Source organism: Mobula hypostoma, chromosome X2 (genome assembly GCF_963921235.1).
Source record: "Mobula hypostoma chromosome X2, sMobHyp1.1, whole genome shotgun sequence".
Lineage (NCBI taxonomy): Eukaryota > Metazoa > Chordata > Chondrichthyes > Myliobatiformes > Myliobatidae > Mobula > Mobula hypostoma.
Window position 1 is genome coordinate 39631663 of NC_086129.1, and position 22249 is coordinate 39653911.

The window sequence follows — 22249 nt, forward strand, 5'->3', positions numbered from 1 at the left end:
TAATGCTTCATGGGGGTGTTAGCTCACCCCAACAATATACCACTTAGTCTGTTCTCTTCCATGCACAGAGCAAGCTTTTTAATATTCTTATGTTAATGTCTTCTTGCCTAATTCTTACATTCTCAAGATAAGGAACTCCCTCCAACTAGATTTAGAAGTGACCATATGATTTTTTTTTTGCTGACACATTCAAAAACAAAGTCAAGTTTATTGTCAGGTGCACAAGTACATCTATGCTATGAAAAACTTAATTGCAGCTACATCACAGCGACATAGCATTAGATAAGCAGCATTCATAAGAAAATCCATAATTAAACAATGTTTTACAAGAAAAAAACATAATTAGAATGAAAAAGCAAAGTCCAGCGTAAAATGGAAATGCAAACATTTCTTCATCTATCCTACAACTTGCAGTCTTTTCAAGCAAAACAATGCCCCATCTATTTATTTTTCATTTCTAATTTCACTTTTAATTTTTTATGCACCTTCTCCAGCGCCTTTCTATCCTTTCTAATTTACAGAGCAGCTTTGTATAAATACCTCTCAAAGTATTTATTTAACACCGAGTGACTTTGCAGTACAGTGAAGTGGACTTATCTTGACAAATACAATAACTGTCCAATTGTAGCACATTTCCACAGCTCTCCACAGTTAATATTCCCTTATGCATATGTTATTTTGATATTATTTTTCAGGACCACATCATGATTACACTTTGCACCTGAATATAAATCATTCTTCTGCAAATACTGTAAACTCAGTGGCCACTTTATTAGGTACAGCTGTACACCTGCTCATTAATGCAATTGTCTAATCTGCTAATCATGTGGCAGCAACTCAATGCATAAAAGCATGCAGACATGGTCAAGAGGTTCAATTTTTGTTCAGACCAAACATCAGAATGGGGAAGAAATTTGATCGAAGTGACTTTGACTGTGGAATGATTGTTGTTGCCAGGCGGGTGGTTTGAGCATCTCAGAAACTGCTAATCTCCTGGAATTATCATGCACAACAGTCTTTAGAGATTACAGAGAATGGTGTGAGAAACAAAAAACATCCAGTGAGTGGCAGTTCTGTGGGTGAAAATGTCTTGTTAATGAGAGAGGTCAGAGGGGAATGGCCAGACCGATTCAAGCGACTGTAACTCAAATAACCATGTGTTACAACAGTGGTGTGTAGAAGAACATTTCCGAACATAGCACATTGAACCTTGAAGTGGATGGGCTACAGTAGCAGAAGACCATGAACATGCCCTTAGTGTCCACTTTATTAGGTACAGGAGGTACGCTGAGGCTATATCATGTTTTATGGCAATTTTACCATGTCTCTTTGTTGTAGAGAACATGTATAGACATATGGTTTATTTGTGAGGTCAGTGGTTTGCAGCTTGGTGAAGTCGATATGTTAATTGTAAATAGTCCCCAAATCACCAGTAAAATCCCCAGGATGATCCCAGACAATGAAAACACAATTTAAGTTTTCAGTGAATCCAATTACAAGTGGTTAGAATAGCAGAATCAGATTCCGAATAACACAATTGGAGATCAGTCAGTCTGTGTCAATCCTTGGCAGAACTAATTGATAAAGCTATTTAAAAAAAGTTTATGGGATTGTTGTCTTTCAAATCACAGCAGGCAGTTCTGCCCATCCTGCCCTCCTATCTTTTATAGATTTAACCCACTCCACCTACTGCTACAGTTAGCACCGTTCACTCCATTAACTCCAAAACTTTGAAAACTCTATAGATGTGTAGTGGAGAGTATATTGACTGGCTGCATCACAGCCTGGAGTGGAAGCATCAATGCCCTTGAACGAAAAATCCTACAAAGAGTAGTAGATACCGCCCAGTCCATCATGGGTAATGACCTCCCAACCATTGTGCATATCTGCATCATTGGGGACCCCGACCACCTGGGACATTCTCTTCTCTTGCTGCTACCATTGGGGGGGGGGTGGGAGGGGTGCAGGGACCTTGGGGTCACGCTGCCAGGTTCAGAAGTAGTTGCTGCCCCTCAACAGTCACGTTCTTGCGCTAGGTGGGATGGCTTCATTCAGTTTCACTTGCCCCTTCATTGAGGTGTTCCACTCACTTTCAGGGACTCTTCACCTCATGTTCTTGATATTCATTGCTTATTTATTTATATTATTGTTTCTCCTTTTTGCATTTGCACAGTTTGTTGTCTACTGCACGCTGGTTGAACAGCTTATTTGGGTGGTCTTACATTGATTCTGTCATGGTTATTATTCCATTAACTTGTTGAGTATACCCACAAGAAAACATAGCTCAGGGTTGTATATGGTGACGTATATGTACTTTGATAATAAACTTGCTTTGAACTTTGAGCATTGAGTTACTACATCAATCATCATTGGCTGTCCTCCGTCATGTAGTCATTGGCCATTACTGATTCAGGGACTGCTTTGTTGAACCTCAGCCTCTTGTTAAATCTCTTCTAAACACTGTCCTTAAACCAACTGTGGTCATCTCTTCGAACCGATATCCAAACTCCATGCTCCCTGTCTGATACCTTATTTTTTCCCTGTGTCTTTCCAATTTTACTGCAGCACTAATCCTCAATCCACCATTCACCTTAGGCCTCTGTCCTACTTCTCCTGCTTTCATCTTTATTCTGAGCCTCTCCTCTCTCCTCTCTCAGTCCTGATACAGGATTTCAACCCACAGTGTCGACAATTCCTTCACGCCTCCCCTTCACCCAGATGCCGCTTGACCAACTGAATCATGCTGCTCGAACTGACTGTTGATAACTTTGAGATTCCATAATACCATAATTCATAGGAGCAGAATTTTGCCAAACAGCTCATTGAGTCTTCTCCACCATCCAATTATGGCTGATTTATTTTTCCTTTAAACCTCATTTTCGTGCCTTCTCCCGGTCAACCTTTATAACATTTCACTAATCAAGAACCTATCAACCACTGCTTTAAATATACCCAATCACTTGGCTTTCTTAACCATCTGTGGCAATGCATTCACCTTCTGGCTAAAGAAATTCCTCCTCATCTATATTCTAAAAGAACGTCTTTCTATTCTGAGGCTGTGCCCTCTCAGTCTCTGTCCCACTATTGAAACATCTACTCCACGTCCACTATGGCTAGGTCTTTCGATATTCTCTAGGTTTCAATGAGATCTCCCCTCATTCTTTTAGATTCCAGTGAGTATGGGGCCAGAGTCACCAAATGCTCTTTATACATTAATCCTTTCATTCTTAGGATAATTCTTGTGAAGTTCCTCTGGATCTTCTCCAATGCCAGCATATCCTTTCATAGATACTGGGCCTAAAACTGCTCTCAGTACCCCAAAAGTGACCTGACCAATGCCTTATAAAGCCTCAGCATTGCATCCTTGCTTTTATGCTCTGAGGAAAGCATTTGCTTTCCTTACTACTGACTCAACTTGCAAGATGACCTTTAGGGAATCCTCAGAGTCATAGTTATTGCTCTAAATGTAGACCACTATGGATGATTTTTAAATTGAATTGAATTGACTTGGTTTCTTACGTCCTTCACATACATGAGGAGTAAAAATCTTTACACTACGTCTCCTTTTAAATGTGCAATGTGCAATTTATAGTGATTTGCAATAATTAGTATGTACAACAGAACAGTCAATATTGTATAGAAATACACTCAAATCAGTGTGAGTTAATCAGTCTGATGGCCTGGTGGAAGAAGCTGTCCCGGAGCCTGTTGGTCCTGGATTTTATGCTGTGGTACCATTTCCCGGACGGTAGCAGCCAGAACAGTTTGTGGTTGGAGTGACTCGGGTCCCTAATGATCCTTTGGGCTGTCCATACCGCTCTCTGCAGAGTCCTGCGCTTAAGGGAGATACAGTTCCCATACCAGGCAGTGATGCAGCCAGTCAGGATGCTCTCAATTGTGCCCCTGTAGAAAGTCCTTACACTTGTAGCTCGTCACCTCTAACATGCACTCTTCTGAAACTGTTGATATTTCCACTAGCACCAGCCACTCTTCAGGTGGTTTATTCACTTACCAGCTAATATCTTCAGACAGATCAGCCATGGTTCTGGCACTAATGAGAGTGCTAACAGGGGTGGCTGAAGATAAGATCAGAACTGGGGAGGAGATGTGGTGGGAGAGTTAAAGGTGGACCTCAGTAAGGGAAGAACTGTAACAGAGGCAAAGTAAGAACTTACTATGTCTATATGCAGAGCAATTGGACCAAATGGCATGTGTCAGTGATGTATAATTCAGTGATGATGCAAAAACTGAAAGTAAGATGATACAGTTGAACCAGCAGAAATAGACGTGGGAAACCTCCTGGTAATCAATATGGTTCAAAGTCAATCAGTGGACTGTGGTTGAACTAGATCCAAGAGACGGATTGGCAGCTCTTCCTCTGGGATGTAAAAACAAAGACAACTTCTTCCCTGCAAATGCCCAGATCACAATGATGATCATTGCAGTGAAACCAGGAGCTCTCCGTCTCCAAAATTGTTCTATCATTCAGGGATTAATCTTGGCCAATAGAGAATTTGCTGAGGATCCCTTCTCACTGATACATCCTTGCACTTACCTCGACCATTTGTTTCTACCACCGTCAGTTTGTGACATCTTCATTACCAAAGACTTACTGTATACCCAAACAAAAAAAAATGGCATTTACCTTAAGGATAAAGGATCAAGGATCAACTTTATGATATAAGTTTACACGTATGAGGAATTTGCAGTGTGGTGTGTTTGTTGGCACAACATGCGACAAAATACAATATTCAACTATTATAAAGAATTATATAAAAATAAAGTTAGAGGTTAAAGTATAAATATGTAGTTCAAAGCACTTTACAATGGGATAAAAGTATAACTATGAAAATAAACTAAAATGATAATAAAAATGAAAGACAAAAAATGTTAGTTAAAAGCAAGGCTAAATAAATAGGTTTTGAGCAACTGAGTCTGCATCCCTTATAGTTTTAGATGTTGAGTTCCACAGTTTAAGAGCGTAGTTTCAAAAAGCTGATCAGTCAATTATCTTTTGAAGGTGTTGTTTAAATTTAAGAGATTGGTGGAGGAAGACCTGAGAGCTCGAGCAGGATTATAAGATGAAAGTAATTCTGTGATGTACTCTGGTCCCAGATCATTGAGAACTTTAAAAGCAAGTAAGAGAACTTTAAAGTCCATTCTAAAAGATACAGGAAGCCAATGCAGAGTAGCTATTATGAGAGTGAGATGTTCCCTCATCCTGGTTTTGGTTAAAATCTAGCAGCAGCATTCTGAATGAGTTGAAGTTTGGTTATAGATTGATTGGGAAGTCCAGTAAAAAGTGCATTGCAGTAATCTAGTCTATTTGATATAAAGGGGTGAATTAGTTTCAGCATCACTATATGACAGAAACAAACATACCTTTGCAATATTTCTTAAGTGTAGAAATGCAGCTCTGGTCACTTTCTTTATGTGAGATTTAAAATTCAAATCTTGAATTGAGGATAATACCCAAACTAGTTACTTCTGATTTTATAAGGGGAGCCAAGTTCTCAAGTTTATCCAGAAGTTTATCTCTTTTGGCTTTGAGACCAACCAAAAGTATTTCAGTTTTATCTTCATTTAGTTTTGGGAAATTATTGCTCATCCATTTGTTTATTGCAGCCACACCAGAAGTCAGAGAAGAAAGAATTCAGAACTACATCACTGTATGAAAAGTGCTCTATAAATAAAGTTATTATTATTAAAGTACTATATAATTCAGAATTAAATACATATTTGGTGCCCACATTAGCTGAGTAGCAGGGTTTATCCACTGGTAACTTCTGAATATGAACATTAATTTGATGTAAATATTGGAAACAAGTTTAGCAATAGTTTTAGTAGTGAAACTGAAATTGATTATTAGTTCTCCACCAACTGAACTCCATGTTAAAGCATTGGCTCTGTTACATTTTAGCCTAGCCAGCTCTTTGTGAACCTTACTTTTTAAAACAATCACAATTTTAGAATTTAAAGATTCATAGAAAATTTCAATGTAGAACATAGAAGTGCATAATTTGCCCATCAGCAAACATAAACTATCTGCTGTCATCGTTAGGCATTACAGGATTCATACAGTTGGGAAGAAAGACCGCAAGGCTGAGGAATAGGATGCAAGTATGGGGTACAGGGAACAAGTAGGCACATAGCAAACCTGAGTCAAGTCGAGGAAAATAAAATAACAAAGGGTGAAATGAGATGGAGAAAGCTGTGGATTCAAGAATGAGGCAGGAAAAAAGTAAAAGAAAAGATATAAAAGGGGAAATCTAAAGGTAAAAAAGAAACAGTGTTGGGAAGAACAAGAGTGTGACATTACTGTTGTAACCTGAATGAGTTTGCAAAAACAGGAACAGAAATAAAAGATAAAATGCAGCACGTCTGTCTGTGTTTGTAGAGAGAAACGATAGGTTCATGTTTCAAAAGTAGAACCGTTGTTAAAGTCTGTGTCTTCTATTTTCAGACACAGCAGTCTGCTGTACATTTATGTTTCTCATGCCTCCCTTGCAGTTTCCAGCCTTATCTGATTTCCTTCTAATTTCACCTGAATGGAGACGAATGGGCTTGGATATGACATCCCTTTTCTTCATAACCCTGTGACAGCCACTTTTGTTGGGGTCACTGATTCCTTCAACTTTGAACATGCTCCAGATTTTTTTGTTACTTTGCGTATTTCCTGTAAGGCTGCCACGAAAAATAAACAATGCTGAGTTACATTTTACATGATTATAATATAAATAAAACATAATTATGAAGTATTAAACATTTCTGAGCCAAGGACCATAGTCAAGCAGTTAGTCTGTGGCTATTGTGGAATTCTTAATGGGTTAATCCCTCCAACAAAATATCAGATGAGAATATTGCACAAACACATTCTTTGCATGGTTCATGCGAGGACAATTTTAGTTCCTTTCTTAAAAGGGCAATGCCTTTGTGAAACATTCAATAAGAAAATTATAATCTGCACTGCTGCATTTTCTGATTCTTTCTCTCAAAGGTCTGTCGAATTTTTTTTTCATGTTGGATGATCCCTTTTCAAAGCTTCATGCCCAGTGGTCAAAATGACACTCCTCTAAATGTTTTTGACAGGACAGTGTAAATCACTCTTTTCAAATAGCCTTTTACACCAAAGATTTTGTAGATTATCGGGTGGTTATGGGTTTATCTCCCTCCAGAGATATAAAAATAATAGTAATAACTTATTTACGGAGCACTTTTCAAACAGGCGATGTAGTTCAAAGTGCTTTACAACGGGATAACGTGTAAACATGAAAATAAAAGACAAAAAGATGCTAGTTAAAAGCAAGATTGAGTAAATAGGTTTTGAGCTGGTGTTTAAAAGTGTTAACTGAGTCTGCACCCCTTATAGTTTCATGTATTGAATCCCACAGTTTAGGGGGGTAGTTCAATAAACTGACTTGCCAATTATCTTTTGTGGGAGTCATTTAAATTTAAGAGACCGACGGAAGAAGGCATGGGAGCTCGAGCGGGATTATAAAATGAAAGTGATTTTGTGATGTACTCCAGTCCCAGACCATTGAGAGCTTTATAAACAAGAGAACTTTAAAATCAATTTTAAAAGATACAGGAAGCCAATGCAGAGTAGTTAGGACAGGAATGATATGTTCCCTCATCCTGATTAGAAATTTGAACTCAAGTTTGTAGTCTAATACTAACTGCAGTATTTGAAGTACTGTTAAACCAAGGATCCACCTATCCCTCACAAGTGCAATGAGAAATCAGGGCACTCTTTTGAAAGTTGCCCTGTTCAATAATTATCCTTAAGGCTGGTTATCTGCTCAGTATTACATTCATTTTGAGGAAGCTTAACCTATGCAAAATTACTACTGTGTTGACTACATTACAATAGCTGCCGCATTTCGGAATTACTCCACTGCCCAGAACATGCTGCAAGATCACATGATACATAAACATTTATACTATATCATTGCTGGAGGAAAACAGGAGTAAAATGAATTTCACAGTAGCATTGAATTTGAGCCCATTCTCATTTAGAGTATAGGACTAAACTGCAACTCTGAACTTCATACATGTGAGTAAGGGAGCATAACTTGCAAATGTTCACAAGAATGGAGGTCAAAATGTCATTTGTATCCAAGTGCTAGAAAGGAGAGATGCAATCACAAACAAGAGAAAATATGTAGATGCTGGAAACCAAGCAACACACACACAAAAATGCTGAAGAAACTCAGCAGGCCAGGCGACATTTATGGGAAAGAGTAAACAGTCGATGTTCCGGGCCGAAACTCTTCATCGACTGTTTACTCTTTTCCATGGATGCTGCCTGGCCTGCTGAGATCTCCAGCAATTTGTGTCTGTTAAAGGGAGAGATGCCATTGTTTCTTGGATACATGGAAGATATCAAGAGCTGTTCTGTCTTTTGCATCTCAAAGTGGCTAGCTTACTGACGTGAATTTCCAGTGTGGCACTATTAAGCAGGGCATTACTTCCTTGACATTTTCAGCTCAAAGCATTTGTAACCTTTTCCAAGCTACTGTCTTCCAGGATCTCCTTGCTCCTCTAATACATAGCCTTGCACCCACCAACACCTCCCCCCCAGTTTATTTCACTCCCTGAGATGCATTGGACCCAAATGCTGGCAGATAGAACCTGTATAGTATAAAATGAGAAAACACCCGAAATATCAGCAGACAACATCAGTGGAGAGAAAGAATTTAAAAAAAGACAATATAGATGCTGAAGATCTGAAATAAAATCAGAAAATACTAGTTTGACAAAGGTTTTCAATCTGAAATGTTAACTCTGTTTTCCTTTGCACAGATGCTGCCTGATCTGCTGAGTGTTTCCAACATTTTTTTTAGTTAGTGAAAAGAGAGTAGAGTTAATGGGCCAGATGGCATGAGTTTGATCCTTTCACTGGGAGTTGCTGCCCTGTGGATACCACCACTCATATGCCCATGTTCTCCTGACCTGGGTACAAACCTGGGTAATGACCCTCTGTATCTAGCAGTGTGGTTGCTGTATCCAACTTTGGCAACTGCATGATATCTCTAATATTTATATATTTAGAAATGCTTACATTCAAACGATTCAAAAGCATTCAAAGTACATTTATTATCGAAGTATGTATGAAGCACACAACCCTGAGATTCATCTTCCCACAGACAGCCGCAAAACAAAGAAAACCATGGAACCCCATGTGCAAAAAAACAAATCGCGCAAACAGCAACGAGAACATCAAACCCCTGCAAGTGCAAAAGCAAATCGTGCAAATGACAACAAGAACATCAAACCCCCTGTGCAAAAACAAATTGCGCAAATGACAAGAACATGAAACCCCACCCAAGTGCAAAATTAAATCGTGCAAACGGCAACAAGAAAGAACAAGCAAAAGCACAGAATATAAAACACAAAATCAAAAGAGTCCATATTCAGTTCAGCTCAGTGTTCATTATCTGCAAGCTGTCCTAATTGAAAGTCACCCAAAATAGCAACAGAAAAAGAAGTGACCAGAATTACAGGACAATCTTCAAACTGCAGACCCAGAACTTTGGTATCATCTTCTGACAGCATCGAGGGAGAGAGACCATTCGAACACAGGGGCCTTCCCTTGTAAGCAGCAAGTGGGAGGGAGAGACAGACAATCAAAAGCAGACACTTTCCTCCAGCAGCAGTGAAGAGGCTGGTAGACGTGCTGAACACTCGCCCGCCTTCTGCACTCACCTCGACGTTTTCAATCTTTCTTGATGTTTTGATTGGCGAGAAATGGAAATAATCATGGGCTTGCACTCTATCTCTAAGCTTCTTGACCTTGAGACCACTCGCTTGTGGAGTCTTCTTGGAGACAGCAAAGCCCCAGATCGCTTGATCGGCCCAAAAACACACCACCAATCTCTAGACCACAGGCTCCAATAGTACCAGAAGCACATTTAAAAGAAAAAAAAGACATAAAATAAGTGAAAGAAACAGTTTCATGGACCGTCTGGAGACTATCATGGGCGCCATCTTCTTCCGATTATTTATTTACATGAAAGTAAATAAATAATAAAGCTTAATCTTTAAATAATTGAAAACATTAATACATGCCTTCATTTCATAGTCCTACCATCCCTATTGAAATCAGTGGGACTGGAGAGGAGATCCCTCTGATTGATAACCCCCAAGTGCCCATGTGCGACAGCACGTGCAGGAAAGTTCTGATCCTACTGCTCTATAAACAGCATTAATTTGGCTCAGAACTGTCCACCATTGTTTAGGTCAATAATCTTTCATCTGAACCAACCTGAGGTCTGTTGCAGTTCTTTTTATTATTTTTCTTGTTCTTAGGATACTAGAAAGCAGAATAACTTTGGGCTCTTTGTTAAGAATGCCAAGCATTCATTTAGTGAGTACTGTAACTAAATTCTATGCAAACTGTTTGAAACTGCTTATGAACATCACAAGGATAAAAAAAAAACAGCTTAAAGCTGGAAGAAAGTTCTGTATCCCAATACTTTGACTTGAATTTTGTGCAGTTGAATTATTGGCATTCTTTCAAAGAATTCAGATGATATAGTTTATCTTCCTGAGATGCAATATTAAAAAAAAGATTGATTGTTGTAGTGCAAGGGATTAACTCAGTGAAAGGCAAAGACAGGACTCTGGACCGTGGTCACTTCACTGTAGAAGAATGCCTGAAGATGTGTGGGAGCTACTGCAGAAATCACCCACTGCTCCCACCCCTGCAGGAGTTATGGCAGTCATGAGAGTTAGTGTGGGAATTAGGATGACTGAGTAGCTTCCTGTGTGGGGGGAGGGGGGGAGGCAAAGGAGAAATGACCCAGTTGCGGTGCCTACCCCATCTGTGTAAGCAAGCTGTTCAGCCAGGAACTGATATGGTGAAGTAAAGTTATGCTACAATACAGTGTATGAGACCTGTGATTGTAGAAAGGAGCAGATAGATTGCTCCAGTCATTTCTCCAGGCCAGCCCATCACAGAGTTTGGCAACTTTTAACCTTCGTATCATGCCCATCAATGGATGAGCAAACGACTGGTGCCTGGTCTTTGAGAAGAGGAAGGGTTAACATTACTTTTTCTCCTTCCCCATTCTGCATGTACTTGATCTCATACACAGATATTCATCATGTTTCCTTTGTGTATCCTCTTTCCTTAAATGAGAGCTACATAGCTTTATAACAAGAGATGCCAAGCATGATGAAATTACCACAAGCAAGTATGACTCTGACCAGCATAATACAGAGAAAAAAGAAATTAATTAGGAAGTAGAATTGATCAAAGGCCTGGCCACATCAAGGAAGTTAAAGGCAAGGCAATTTCTCCCTCCATCCATACTGAATATACCCACCTAGAGTAGATACATAGAGGATGTACTGCATTGCTTGAGGATTATCTGAACCACATCACATGTGGTTAATTTTTCATTAATCGATATTCCCAATTTACTTTAAAACCACACAGTCACATCACAGACACACTGTTTTTTAATCAACAGGTTTTAGATGCCAGTCTTCTTTAAATAAAAGAAACGAAAAGATGGGCTTAATTATATGGGGCATAAACCCTACTGCGAAACTCAATGTGGCTTGCTCATTGCTCTGATTTATTGGTCATACTCTTGTAAACCATGCCTTTCACTCACGTGGAAGGTTTAACCTGCATCAGTCCAGGGACCTTGGTCAAGGTTACTTGATAGTTTATTTTAACAAGATGACCATCAAAATACATCAATAAGCCAACTAAACTATAACAATGTCACCAATATACTCCAGCAAAGTCAACAAAGCAAAACAGACCAACTGAAACCCTAAACACGAGGAAATCTGCAGATGCTGGAATTTCAAGCAACACACACAAAAGTTGCAGGTGAACGCAGCAGGCCAGGCAGCATCTCTAGGAAAAGGTACAGTCAACGTTTCAGGCCGAGACCCTTCGTCAGGACTAACTGAAGGAAGAGTTAGTAAGAGATTTGAAAGTGGGAGGGGGAGGGGGAGATCCAAAATGATAGGAGAAGACAGGAGGGGGAGGGATGGAGCCAAGAGCTGGACAGGTGATTGGCAAAAGGAGTATGAGAGGATCATGGGACAGGAGGCCTAGGGAAAAAGAAAAAGGGGGGGGAACCCAGAGGATGGGCAAGGGGTATAGTCAGAGGGACAGAGGGAGAAAAAGGAGAGAGAGAAAAAGAATGTGTGTATATAAATAAATAACGGATGGGGTACGAGGGGGAGGTGGGGCATTAGCGGAAGTTAGAGAGGTCAATGTTCATGCCATCAGGTTGGAGGCTACCCAGACGGAATATAAGGTGTTGTTCCTCCAACCTGAGTGTGGCTTCATCTTTACAGTAGAGGAGGCCATGGATAGACATATCGGAATGGGAATGGGACGTGGAATTAAGATGTGTGGCCACTGGGAGATCCTGCTTTCTCTGGCGGACAGAGCGTAGGTGTTCAGCAAAACGATCTCCCAGTCTGCGTCGGGTCTCGCCAATATATAAAAGGCCACATCGGGAGCACCGGATGCAGTATATCACCCCAGCCGACTCACAGGTGAAGTGTCGCCTCACCTGGAAGGACTGTCTGGGGCCCTGAATGGTAGTGAGGGAGGAAGTGTAAGGGCATATGTAGCACTTGTTCCGCTTACAAGGATAAGTGCCAGGAGGGAGATCGGTGGGGAGGGATGTGGGGGACGAATGGACAAGGGAATCACGTAGGGAGTGATCCCTGCGGAAAGCAGGGGGCGGGGAGGGAAAGATGTGCTTAGTGGTGGGACTTCGTTGGTGGTGGCGGAAGTTATGGAGAATTATATGTTGGACCTGGAGGCTGGTGGAGTGGTAGGTGAGGACAAGGGGAACCCTATTTCTAGTGGGGTGGCGGGAGGATGGGGTGAGATCAGATGTGCGTGAAATGGGGGAGATGCGTTTGAGAGCAGAGTTGATAGTGGAGGAAGGGAAGCCCCTTTCTTTAAAAAAGGAGGACATCTCCCTCGTCCTGGAACGAAAAGCCTCATCCTGAGAGCAGATGCGGCGGAGACGGAAGAATTGCGAGAAGGGGATGGCGTTTTTGCAAGAGACAGGGTGAGAAGAGGAATAGTGCAGATAGCTGTGAGAGTCAGTAGGCTTATAGTAGACATCAGTAGATAAGATGGTTCCAGAGATAGAGACAGAAAGATCTAGAAAGGGGAGGGAGGTGTCGGAAATGGAAACCCACTAGTAAAGCAAGCAAAGTTCACCAGCAAATTCCTTCTATCAAACAACAGCAACTTTTATTGATACTGTGAATTTAATATAGTTAACCTTCTTAAGGGAATTCATGGGAGCATTAACAAGCAAGATTTGGCATCAAACGTTATAAGGAGATATTCTTGGCTATATCTGGCAGTTTCATAAGGAACTATTTGGAATCAACCATTCAGACAGAAGAATGTTCAGGATTTTCACAGACTACGGTTTACTGAGTGACAGAATCTCCATCCCTCTGCTTTAATAAACTATATTTTTATATTTTTAAGCATAAACGTCAATTTTAACTGACCTAAGTCCCACAAACATTTGCCAGAAACCATATCCCCCTACCTAACTAGGTCTCCTTTAAATGTCTGTCAGAGACGTCCCAGGTTGAGGCACTCAGGTAACATCACCCAAAGACCATTCACTGAGAGACCTTGATGGACAACCATCCACGGTGGCTCTCCTCAGCTGGCCCAAGTGAGTGGCTGGAGTTAGTGGGCAGTGAATCCTGAGGAGGGGTAGGCCCAGTACAACCAAGTTCATCAGGATGAGCAAGTAAAATCTTTGTCAGAGCAGGAGTCTTTAAGGAGCCTCTTGAGAAATGGAGCGATAGAAGGGATGAAGATAATTTCCACTGCTTAAGGCCTGGTTGATTGAATGCAGGCTGTCAGTTTCATAAAGATTAAAGTCAGAGACCAGAATCAGCTAGGAATACAGATCTTAGAGATTGTAATGTTGAAAGTGAAAGACATGAAAGATTTGAAATCCAGTTAAAGAATTTTAAAACTGACTGGAACAGCTCAAGATGGTAGAAGTGGAAGATGGGAGACGTGCCAGGAGAGCACTGTAGCAGTCAAATTTAGAGAAAGAAAAGAGATGGCTGTGTCAGTAGCGCTGAAGCTGAAGCAAAGTTGGACAGACCAACAGAAGAGAAGTAAAGCAGGTGGCCCATGTTTATGGAGCAGAGATACAATTCAAGGCTAATCTAGGGAATCGGATTGCAACAAAAAAAAAACACACTGGATATAAATTTCAACTGGAAATAGAAAAAGCATGTAATAAGGGCGGTGTTATGATAGTCATGGGTGATTTCAGTACGCAAGTAGATTGGGAAAATTAGGTTGGTGCTGGATCCTAAGAGAGATAATTTGTATAATACCTATGAGATGGCTTTTTAGAGCAGCTTGTGGCTGAGCCCACTAGGGGAAAGGAAATGTTGGATTGCGTGTTGTGTAATGAACCAGATTTGATTAGGGGATGTAAGTTAAAGGAACCCTTGGGAGGCAGTGACAATCAGAGCTCACCCTGCAGTTTGAGAGGGAGCAGATAAAGTCAGATGTATCAGTATTACATTGAAATAAAGGGAATTACAGATGCATGAGAGAGGAGTTGGCCGAAGTTGATTGGAAGGGGACACTACCAGCGATGATGGCCAAACAGCAATGGTTGGTGTTTCTGGGGGCAATTCAAAAGGTGCACGATAAATACATACCAAAGAAGAAGAAGTATTCTAAAGGGAGGATGATGCAACTGTGCTGACAAGGGATGTCAACAATGGCAGAAACTAGTGGGAAATTAGAGGTTTGGGAAGCTTTTAAAAGCCAACAGAAGGCAACTAAAAAGACCATAACGAGAGAAAAGATGAAATATGAAGGTAAGATAGCCAAAAATGTCAATGAGGATACCAAAAGTTTTTCAGATACATAAAGAGTAAAAGAGACGCTATACTGGACACTGGAAAATTATGCTGGAGAGGTAGCAATGGGGGACAAAGTAATGGCAGATGAACTGAATGAGTATTTTGCATCAATCTTCACTATGGAAGAGACTAGCAGTACGCTAGAAGTTCGAGAGTGTCAGGGGGCAGAAGTGAGTGTTGTTGCCATTACTAAGGAGAAGGTGCTTGGGAAACTAAAATGTCTGAAGATAGATAGGTAAGTCACCTGGATTAGGTGGACTATACCCAGGGTTCTGAAAGAGGTTGCTGAAGAGATGTGGAGGCATTAGTAATGATCTCTCAAGAATCACGAGATTCTGGGGTTGTTCAGGATGTCTGGAAAATTGCAAATGTCACTTCACTCTTTAAGAAGGGAGAGAGGCAGAAGAAAGGAAATTATAGGCCAGTTAGTCTAACTTAAGTGGTTGGAAAGATTTTGGAGTACATTATTAAGGATGAGGTTTCGGGGTACTTGGGGACACATGATAAAATAGGCCAAAGTCAGTATGGTGTCCTTAAGGGGAAACCTTCCCTGATAAATCTGTTGAAAATCATGAGGAAATAACAGACAGGATAGTCAAAGGTAAGTCAGTGGATGTTGCGTACTTGGATTTTCATGAGGCCTTTGACAAGGTGCTACAGATGATGCTGCCTAACAAAATAAGAAACCATGGTATTACAGGAAAGATGTTAGCATGGATAGAAGATTGGCTGTTTGGCAGGAGGTAAAAAGTCAAAATAAAAGGAATCTTTTCTGGTTGGCTGCAGGTGACTAGTGGTGTTCCACAGGGGTCTGTGTTGGGACTGCTTCTTTTTACATTATATGTTAATGACTTGGATGAAGGAAGTGATGGCTTTGTGGCCAAGTTTGCAGATGATACAATGATAGGTGTTGGGTCAGGTAGTGTTGAGGAAGCAGAGAAGCTACAGAAGGATTAGGAGAAGGGGCAAAGAAGTGGTAGATGGAATACGGTGTCGGGAAGTGTATGGTCTTGCACTTTGGTAGAAGGAATAAAGGTGCAAAGGGACTTGCAAGTTCTTGTGCAGTAGTACCTAAGGGTTAACTTGCAGGTTGAGTCTGTGGTGATAAAGGAAAGATTGAGAGGACTAGAACATAAAAGCAAGGATATAATGCTGAGGCGTTATAAAGCATTGGTCAGACCAAACTTGGAGTATTTTGAGCAGTTTTTGGCCCCTTACCTAAAAAAGGATGTGCTGGCACTGAAGAGAGTCCAGAGGAAGTTCACGACAATGGTTCCAGGAATGAAAGTGTTAACTTATGAGGAGCACGTGATGACTCTGGGCCTATACTCACTGAAGTTTAAAAGAATGAGGGGGATTCTCATTGAAACCTATCAAATATTGAAAGGCTGAGATAGAGTGGGTTTGGAGAGGATGTTTCCCCAAATGGGGAAGACTGGGACCTGAAGGCGCAGCCTCAGAATCGAGGGAGATCCATTTAGAACAGAGATGAGAAAGAGTTTCCTTAACTAGAGGGTGGTGAATCTGTGGAATTCATTGCTACAGACAGCTGTGGAGGCCAAGTCATTGAATATATTCAAAGCAGAGGTTGATAGGTTCTTGGTTAATCCGGGTGTCAAAGGCTATCGGGAGAAGGCAGAAGAATGGGGTTGAGAGAGAGAATAAATCAGCCATGATGGAATGGTGGATCAGACCCAATGGTTGAGTGGCCTAATTCCACTCCTATGTCCCATGGTTTTATATCCATGCAGTACAAATATATTAGCAAACTGAACAAAAGATCAGAAATCCCTGAAGTACTGTATATGCCAAAACTATTGAAATAAGCCAACAAATTATCTTGGCAAGTTCCACAGAAGTGTTGCAATGAACCAAAATATATAAACACTTACCTGAATAAATAGCAAGCCATAGAAAAACTGATTGGATGTAGAAGTGCTCTCTCCAGAATGTGCCATCATCCCCACAAAGATAGGTATTCACAAAAGATCAAGAGAAATCCTAAAAATGCAGCCAAGTAAAATAATCAAGATATCAAAATATACCAGCAAATAACATGTAAGATAAGCTCACAAAACTGCAGCAATCAGCATCATATATCGTCAAATAAAAACTTATGCACCATAAATGCTTAACCGAAACAGCTCTCAAAACTTGAATTGGTGGGATGAGTGAGGATCTGGATAAGAACCAAAATACCTTTGGAGAAACAACAAAATACCCCATTGAAACATCAAAATATACTGGTAAATACAGGATGGATAAAACACCAATGTGTACCAGAGAAAGGAACAAAATGCACTTGACGCTGTGCCAAAAGGCTGTGATGCATAAATAAATTCTGCCTGAGCACACTGCTTAAGAAAACCCTGCACTGGTAACTCAACAACATATTAAGCAACACACACAAATGGATTGGGCAAAAGAACAAAATGGAATGTTTAAGGAATGCTCACCAAAGCACACTGGTCAAAAATATACTTTTAAGAACACTGACATAAGTGAAAAAGTACAAAAAACAACAAAGTACTCTTGGAGAATATGACACAAAATTCACTAGAGAGAAAAAGAATAAAAAAATAACCTGGGAAAAATATCAAATAAACATAATTGAAAAACATTGAAGAATTCTGAGGAAAAGACCAAAATATACTGGATGAACAACTGCTAAAAATGTCAAACTATACTGGTAAAGTGTATCATTATAATATGTCAACTCTGCAGAGAAACGGCTGCAAAACACACACGAGAATTACAAATATACTTGAAAGAACACTTGCTTTGGAATAAAGCACTATCTATACTATGAAAAAAACTCAAGAAATAACTTAGTAAGCAGAACGTTGGAGATCCTTCCATAGAAATCTGTTCACGGCCAGCTAAATGAGTGAAGGAGGAAGGAATATATAATTAAGTGAGTATGGTTGGATGAAGAAAGAGGTGAGAGTGCATGGTAAGGCATAAACCATGCTTCAGTTTCAGAAAGTTATTTTCCAGTAAAACAGGGTAGCAAGAGAGTAGAATGAAAGGTTAAATTCTACATTTAAAGCTCTCCCCGATAAACTCCCCAAACACACGCTGTTAATATGAAGATCAAATTTTATAGAGATTTAAAAAGTTTTTCAAAAATGAAAGTAAAAGGTATTTTAAATGGGTTGCAGAGTGCTCAATGAAGGGTTTACTCAGTAATCAAGACAAGGTTGGCTCTGGTGGAATGTTCAATCTCCTGTCCAGGACATGAACAGAGAACTGCACAATATTAATGCTGAAATCCTGTCAGCCTTCTCAAGCGGAAGTAAAGCATCATTTGGCATCAGTAGATGAGAACGAGAGACTCTTGCTGGCATCCTGTTTGGTATTTATCCCTCAAACAACATCATTAAAAGCAGATTAACCATTTATTTACCTTATTGATGTTTGTGAAATTGGAAGCTGGGGTGCTTCCTTTCTGGAAATAATGTTTATGCTCCAACATATTTCATTGGCTGTTACACTCAGTGGCCAATTTATTAGGTACCTCCTGTATCTAATAAAGTGGCCACTGAGTGTATGTTAGTAACATAGAAACATAGAAAATAGGTGCAGGAGTAGGCCATTTGGCCCTTCGAGCCTGCACCGCCATTCAGTATGATCATGGTTGATCATCCAACTCAGAACCCTGTACCTGCCTTCCCTCCATACCCCCTGATCCCTTTAGCCACAAGGGCCATATCTAACTCCCTCTTAAATATAGCCAATGAACTGACCTCAACTGTTTCCTGTGGCAGAGAATTCCACAGATTCACCACTCTCTGTGTGAAGAAGTTTTTCCTAATCTCGGCCCTAAAAGGCTTCCCCTCTATCCTCAAACTGTGACCCCTCGTTCTGGACTTCCCCAACATCGGGAACAATCTTCCTGCATCTAGCCTGTCCAATCCCTTTGGGATCTTATACGTTTCAATAAGATCCCCCCTCGATCTTCTAAATTCCAGAGAGTATAAGACAAGTCGATCCAGTCTTTCATCATATGAAAGACCTGCCATCCCAGGAATCAATCTGGTGAACCTTCTTTGTACTCCCTCTATGGCAAGAATGTTTTTCCTCAAGTTAGGGGACCAAAACTGCACACAATACTCCAGGTGTGGTCTCACCAAGGCCTTGTACAACTGCAGTAGTACCTCCCTGCTCCTGTACTCGAATCCTCTTGCTATAAATGCCAGCATAGCATTCGCCTTTTTCACCACCTGCTGTACCTGCATGCCCACTTTCAATGACTGGTGTACAATGACACCCAGGTCTCGTTGCACCTCCCCTTTTCCTAATCGGCCACCATTCAGATAATAATCTGTTTTCCTGTTCTTGCCACCAAAGTGGATAACCTCACATATATCCACATTAAATTGCATCTGCCATGAATTTGCCCACTCACCGAACCTATCCAAGTCACCCTGCATCCTCTTAGTATCCTCCTCACAGCTAACACAGCCGCCCAGCTTCGTGTCATCCACAAACTTGGAGATGCTGCATTTAATTCCCTCATCTAAGTCATTAATATATATTGTAAACAACTGGGGTCCCAGCACTGGCCTGCTCTCTAGTTGGTTTCTTGACATGTTGGTTCAGAAAACTATCCCGCATACATTCCCAGAAATCCTCTTCCTCAGCACCCCTACCAATTTGGTTCACCCAATCTATATGTAGATTGAAGTCACCCATTATAACTGCTGTTCCTTTATTGCACGCATTTCTAATTTCCTGTTGAATACCAACCCAACCTCACTACTACTGTTAGGTGGCCTGTACACAACTCCCACCTGTACACATGTTCATGGTCTTCTGCTGCTGTAGCCCATCCACTTCAAGGTTCGAAGTATTGTGTGTTCAGAGATGCTCTTCTGCACACCACTGTTGTAATATGTGGTTATTTGAGTTACTGTCACCTTCCTACCTGCTTGAACCAGTCTGGCCATTCTCCTCTGACCTCTCTCATTAACAAAGCATTTTTGCTCACAGTATTGCTGCTCACTGGATGTATTTTTGATTTTCACATCATTCTGTGTAAACTCTAGAGACTGTTGTACATAGAAATCCCAGAAGATCAGTAGTTTCTGGGATAATCAAACCACTCTGTCTGGCACCAACAATCATTCCATGGTCAAAGTCACTTAGATCACACTTCTAATGTTTGGTCTGAACAACAACTGAACCTCTTGACCATGTCTGCATGCTTTTATGTATTGAGTTGCTGCCCGCATGATTGGCTAATTAGGTATTTGCATTAACGAGCAGGTGTACAGGTGTACCTAATATTATGGCCACAGAGTGTATGTGTTGAAGGTGTGCATCACTGAATCAGTGTTGTTTGTGAAGAATCAGAATATTATGGGAAGACTAGAGGAGAAAGTATATATTATTTTTACACAGAAGAATGAGTATGACCACTGGCTCAAATTTTCTTAATGCAGCTTAATTTCATCCACAGTGCCATGACACAGTTATTGGAATTGGTTTATTATTGTCACAAGTATCATGTTGTAGTGAAAAACTTTTGTGTATGTGCCATCCAGACAGATCATTCCATGAATAAGCACATTGAGGTAATAAAAAGGAAAACAGTCTAGAAGGCCATAAGACATAGGAGCAGAATTCAGCCATTCAGCCTATTGAGTCTGCTCCACCATTCCATCGTGGCTGATCTCGGATCCCACTCAACCCCATACTCGTGCCTTCTAGCCATATCCTTTGATGCCCTGACCGATCAGGAAGCAATCAACTTCCACCTTAAATATACCCACGGATTTGGCCTCCACCACACTCTATGGCTGAGCATTCCACAGACTCACTACTCTCTGGCTAAAAAAATTCCTCCTCATCTCTGTTCTAAAGGGTCTTCCCTCAATTTTGAGGCTGTGCCCTCTAGTTCTGGACACACCAACCATAGGAAACATCCTCTTCACATCTGCCTTATCTAGACCTTTCAACATTCGGTAGGTTTCAATGAGACACCACCCCCACCACCCCTACCCCCCTGCATTTTTCTAAATTCCAGTGAGTACAGGCCCAAAGCTGCCAAACCCTCCTCATATGTTAACCCCTCCATTCCTGGAATCATCCTTGTGAACCTCCTCTGAACTCTCTCCAATGACAACACATCCTTTCTGAGATATGGGGCCCAAATCTGCTGACAATACTTGGAGTGCAGACTGACTAGTGTCTTACGAAGGCTCATCATTATCTCCTTGCTTTTATATTCTATACCCTTTGAAATAAACACCAGCATTGCGTTTGCTTTCTTTACCACAGACTCAACCTGTAAATTAACCTTCTGAGAGTCTTGCACGAGGACTTGCAAGTCTCTGTGCACCTCTGATGTTTGAACCTTCTCCCCATTTAAATAACAGTCTGCACTATTGTTCCTTTTACCAAAATGCATTATCATACATTTCCCAACACTGTATTCCATCTGCCACTTTTTTGCCCATTCTTCCAATTTGTCTAAGTCCTGCTGCAATCACATTGCTTCCTTAGCACTACCTACCCCTCCACCTATCTTCATATCATCTGCAAACTTTGCCACAAAGCCATTAATTCCATTATCTGAATCACTGACAAACAATGTGAAAAGTTATGGTCCCAATACTGACCCCTGAGGAACACTACCAGTTGCTGACAGCCAGCCAGAAAAGGCCCCTTTATTCCCACTTGCTTCCGCCTGCCGGTCAGCCATCCCTCTATCCATGCCCGTATTTTCCTGTAATGCCATAGGATATTATCTTGTTAAGCAGCCTCATGTGAGGCATCTTATCTAAAGCCTTCTGAAAATCCAAGCAAATGACCCCCTGCTTCTCCTGTATCTATATAGAATGTAGTGTTACTGTGACAGAGAACATGCAGTGCGGCCACACAAGTAAGACATACTTCCTGCATGTTTTTTTTTGTAAAGAGGCAGCCTCACCTGAACTTCCCCACACATTCTTTGAAAGAAACCAATAAGCCAGGTGCATACTGTTAAAAAGCCAGTGTCCCTGGAACACAATAGATTCTGCATATACTGGAAATCCAGAGTAACACACACAAAACACGGGAACAACTCAAACACGAGGAAATCTGCATATCTGCATATGGTGGAAATTCAAGCAACACACATAAAAAATGCTGGTGGAACGCAGCAGGCTAGGCAGCACCTATAGGAAGAGGTACAGTCGACATTTTGGGCCGAGACCCTTCACCAGGACAAACAACAGGAGGAACAACACCTTTTATTCTGTCTAGGTAGCCTCCAACCTGATGGCATGAACATTGGCTTCTCTAATTAATCCACCTCCTCCCCCTTCTTACCCAATCCCTTATTTATTTTATTTATTAT

At 40.8% G+C, this 22249-nt stretch overlaps 1 protein-coding gene across 2 annotated transcripts; it reads right to left on the bottom strand.

Annotated features, from left to right (window-relative positions):
* Positions 1-1956: 1956 nt before the first annotated feature.
* On the bottom strand, positions 1957-22020 carry LOC134341044 (uncharacterized). Of its 2 annotated transcripts, XM_063038791.1 has the most exons (3): positions 16797-22020; positions 9706-9888; positions 1957-6684 (listed from the first exon to the last, which is right to left on the bottom strand). In XM_063038791.1, the coding sequence occupies exon 1, from the start codon at positions 19494-19496 to the stop codon at positions 18555-18557; it is 942 nt and encodes a 313-aa protein (XP_062894861.1). In that variant the 5' UTR covers positions 19497-22020; the 3' UTR covers positions 1957-6684; positions 9706-9888; positions 16797-18554. The 2 variants fall into 2 exon arrangements, with proteins under 2 accessions (XP_062894861.1, XP_062894859.1); XM_063038789.1 differs by having other exon boundaries at positions 1957-9888.
* Positions 22021-22249: the final 229 nt, after the last annotated feature.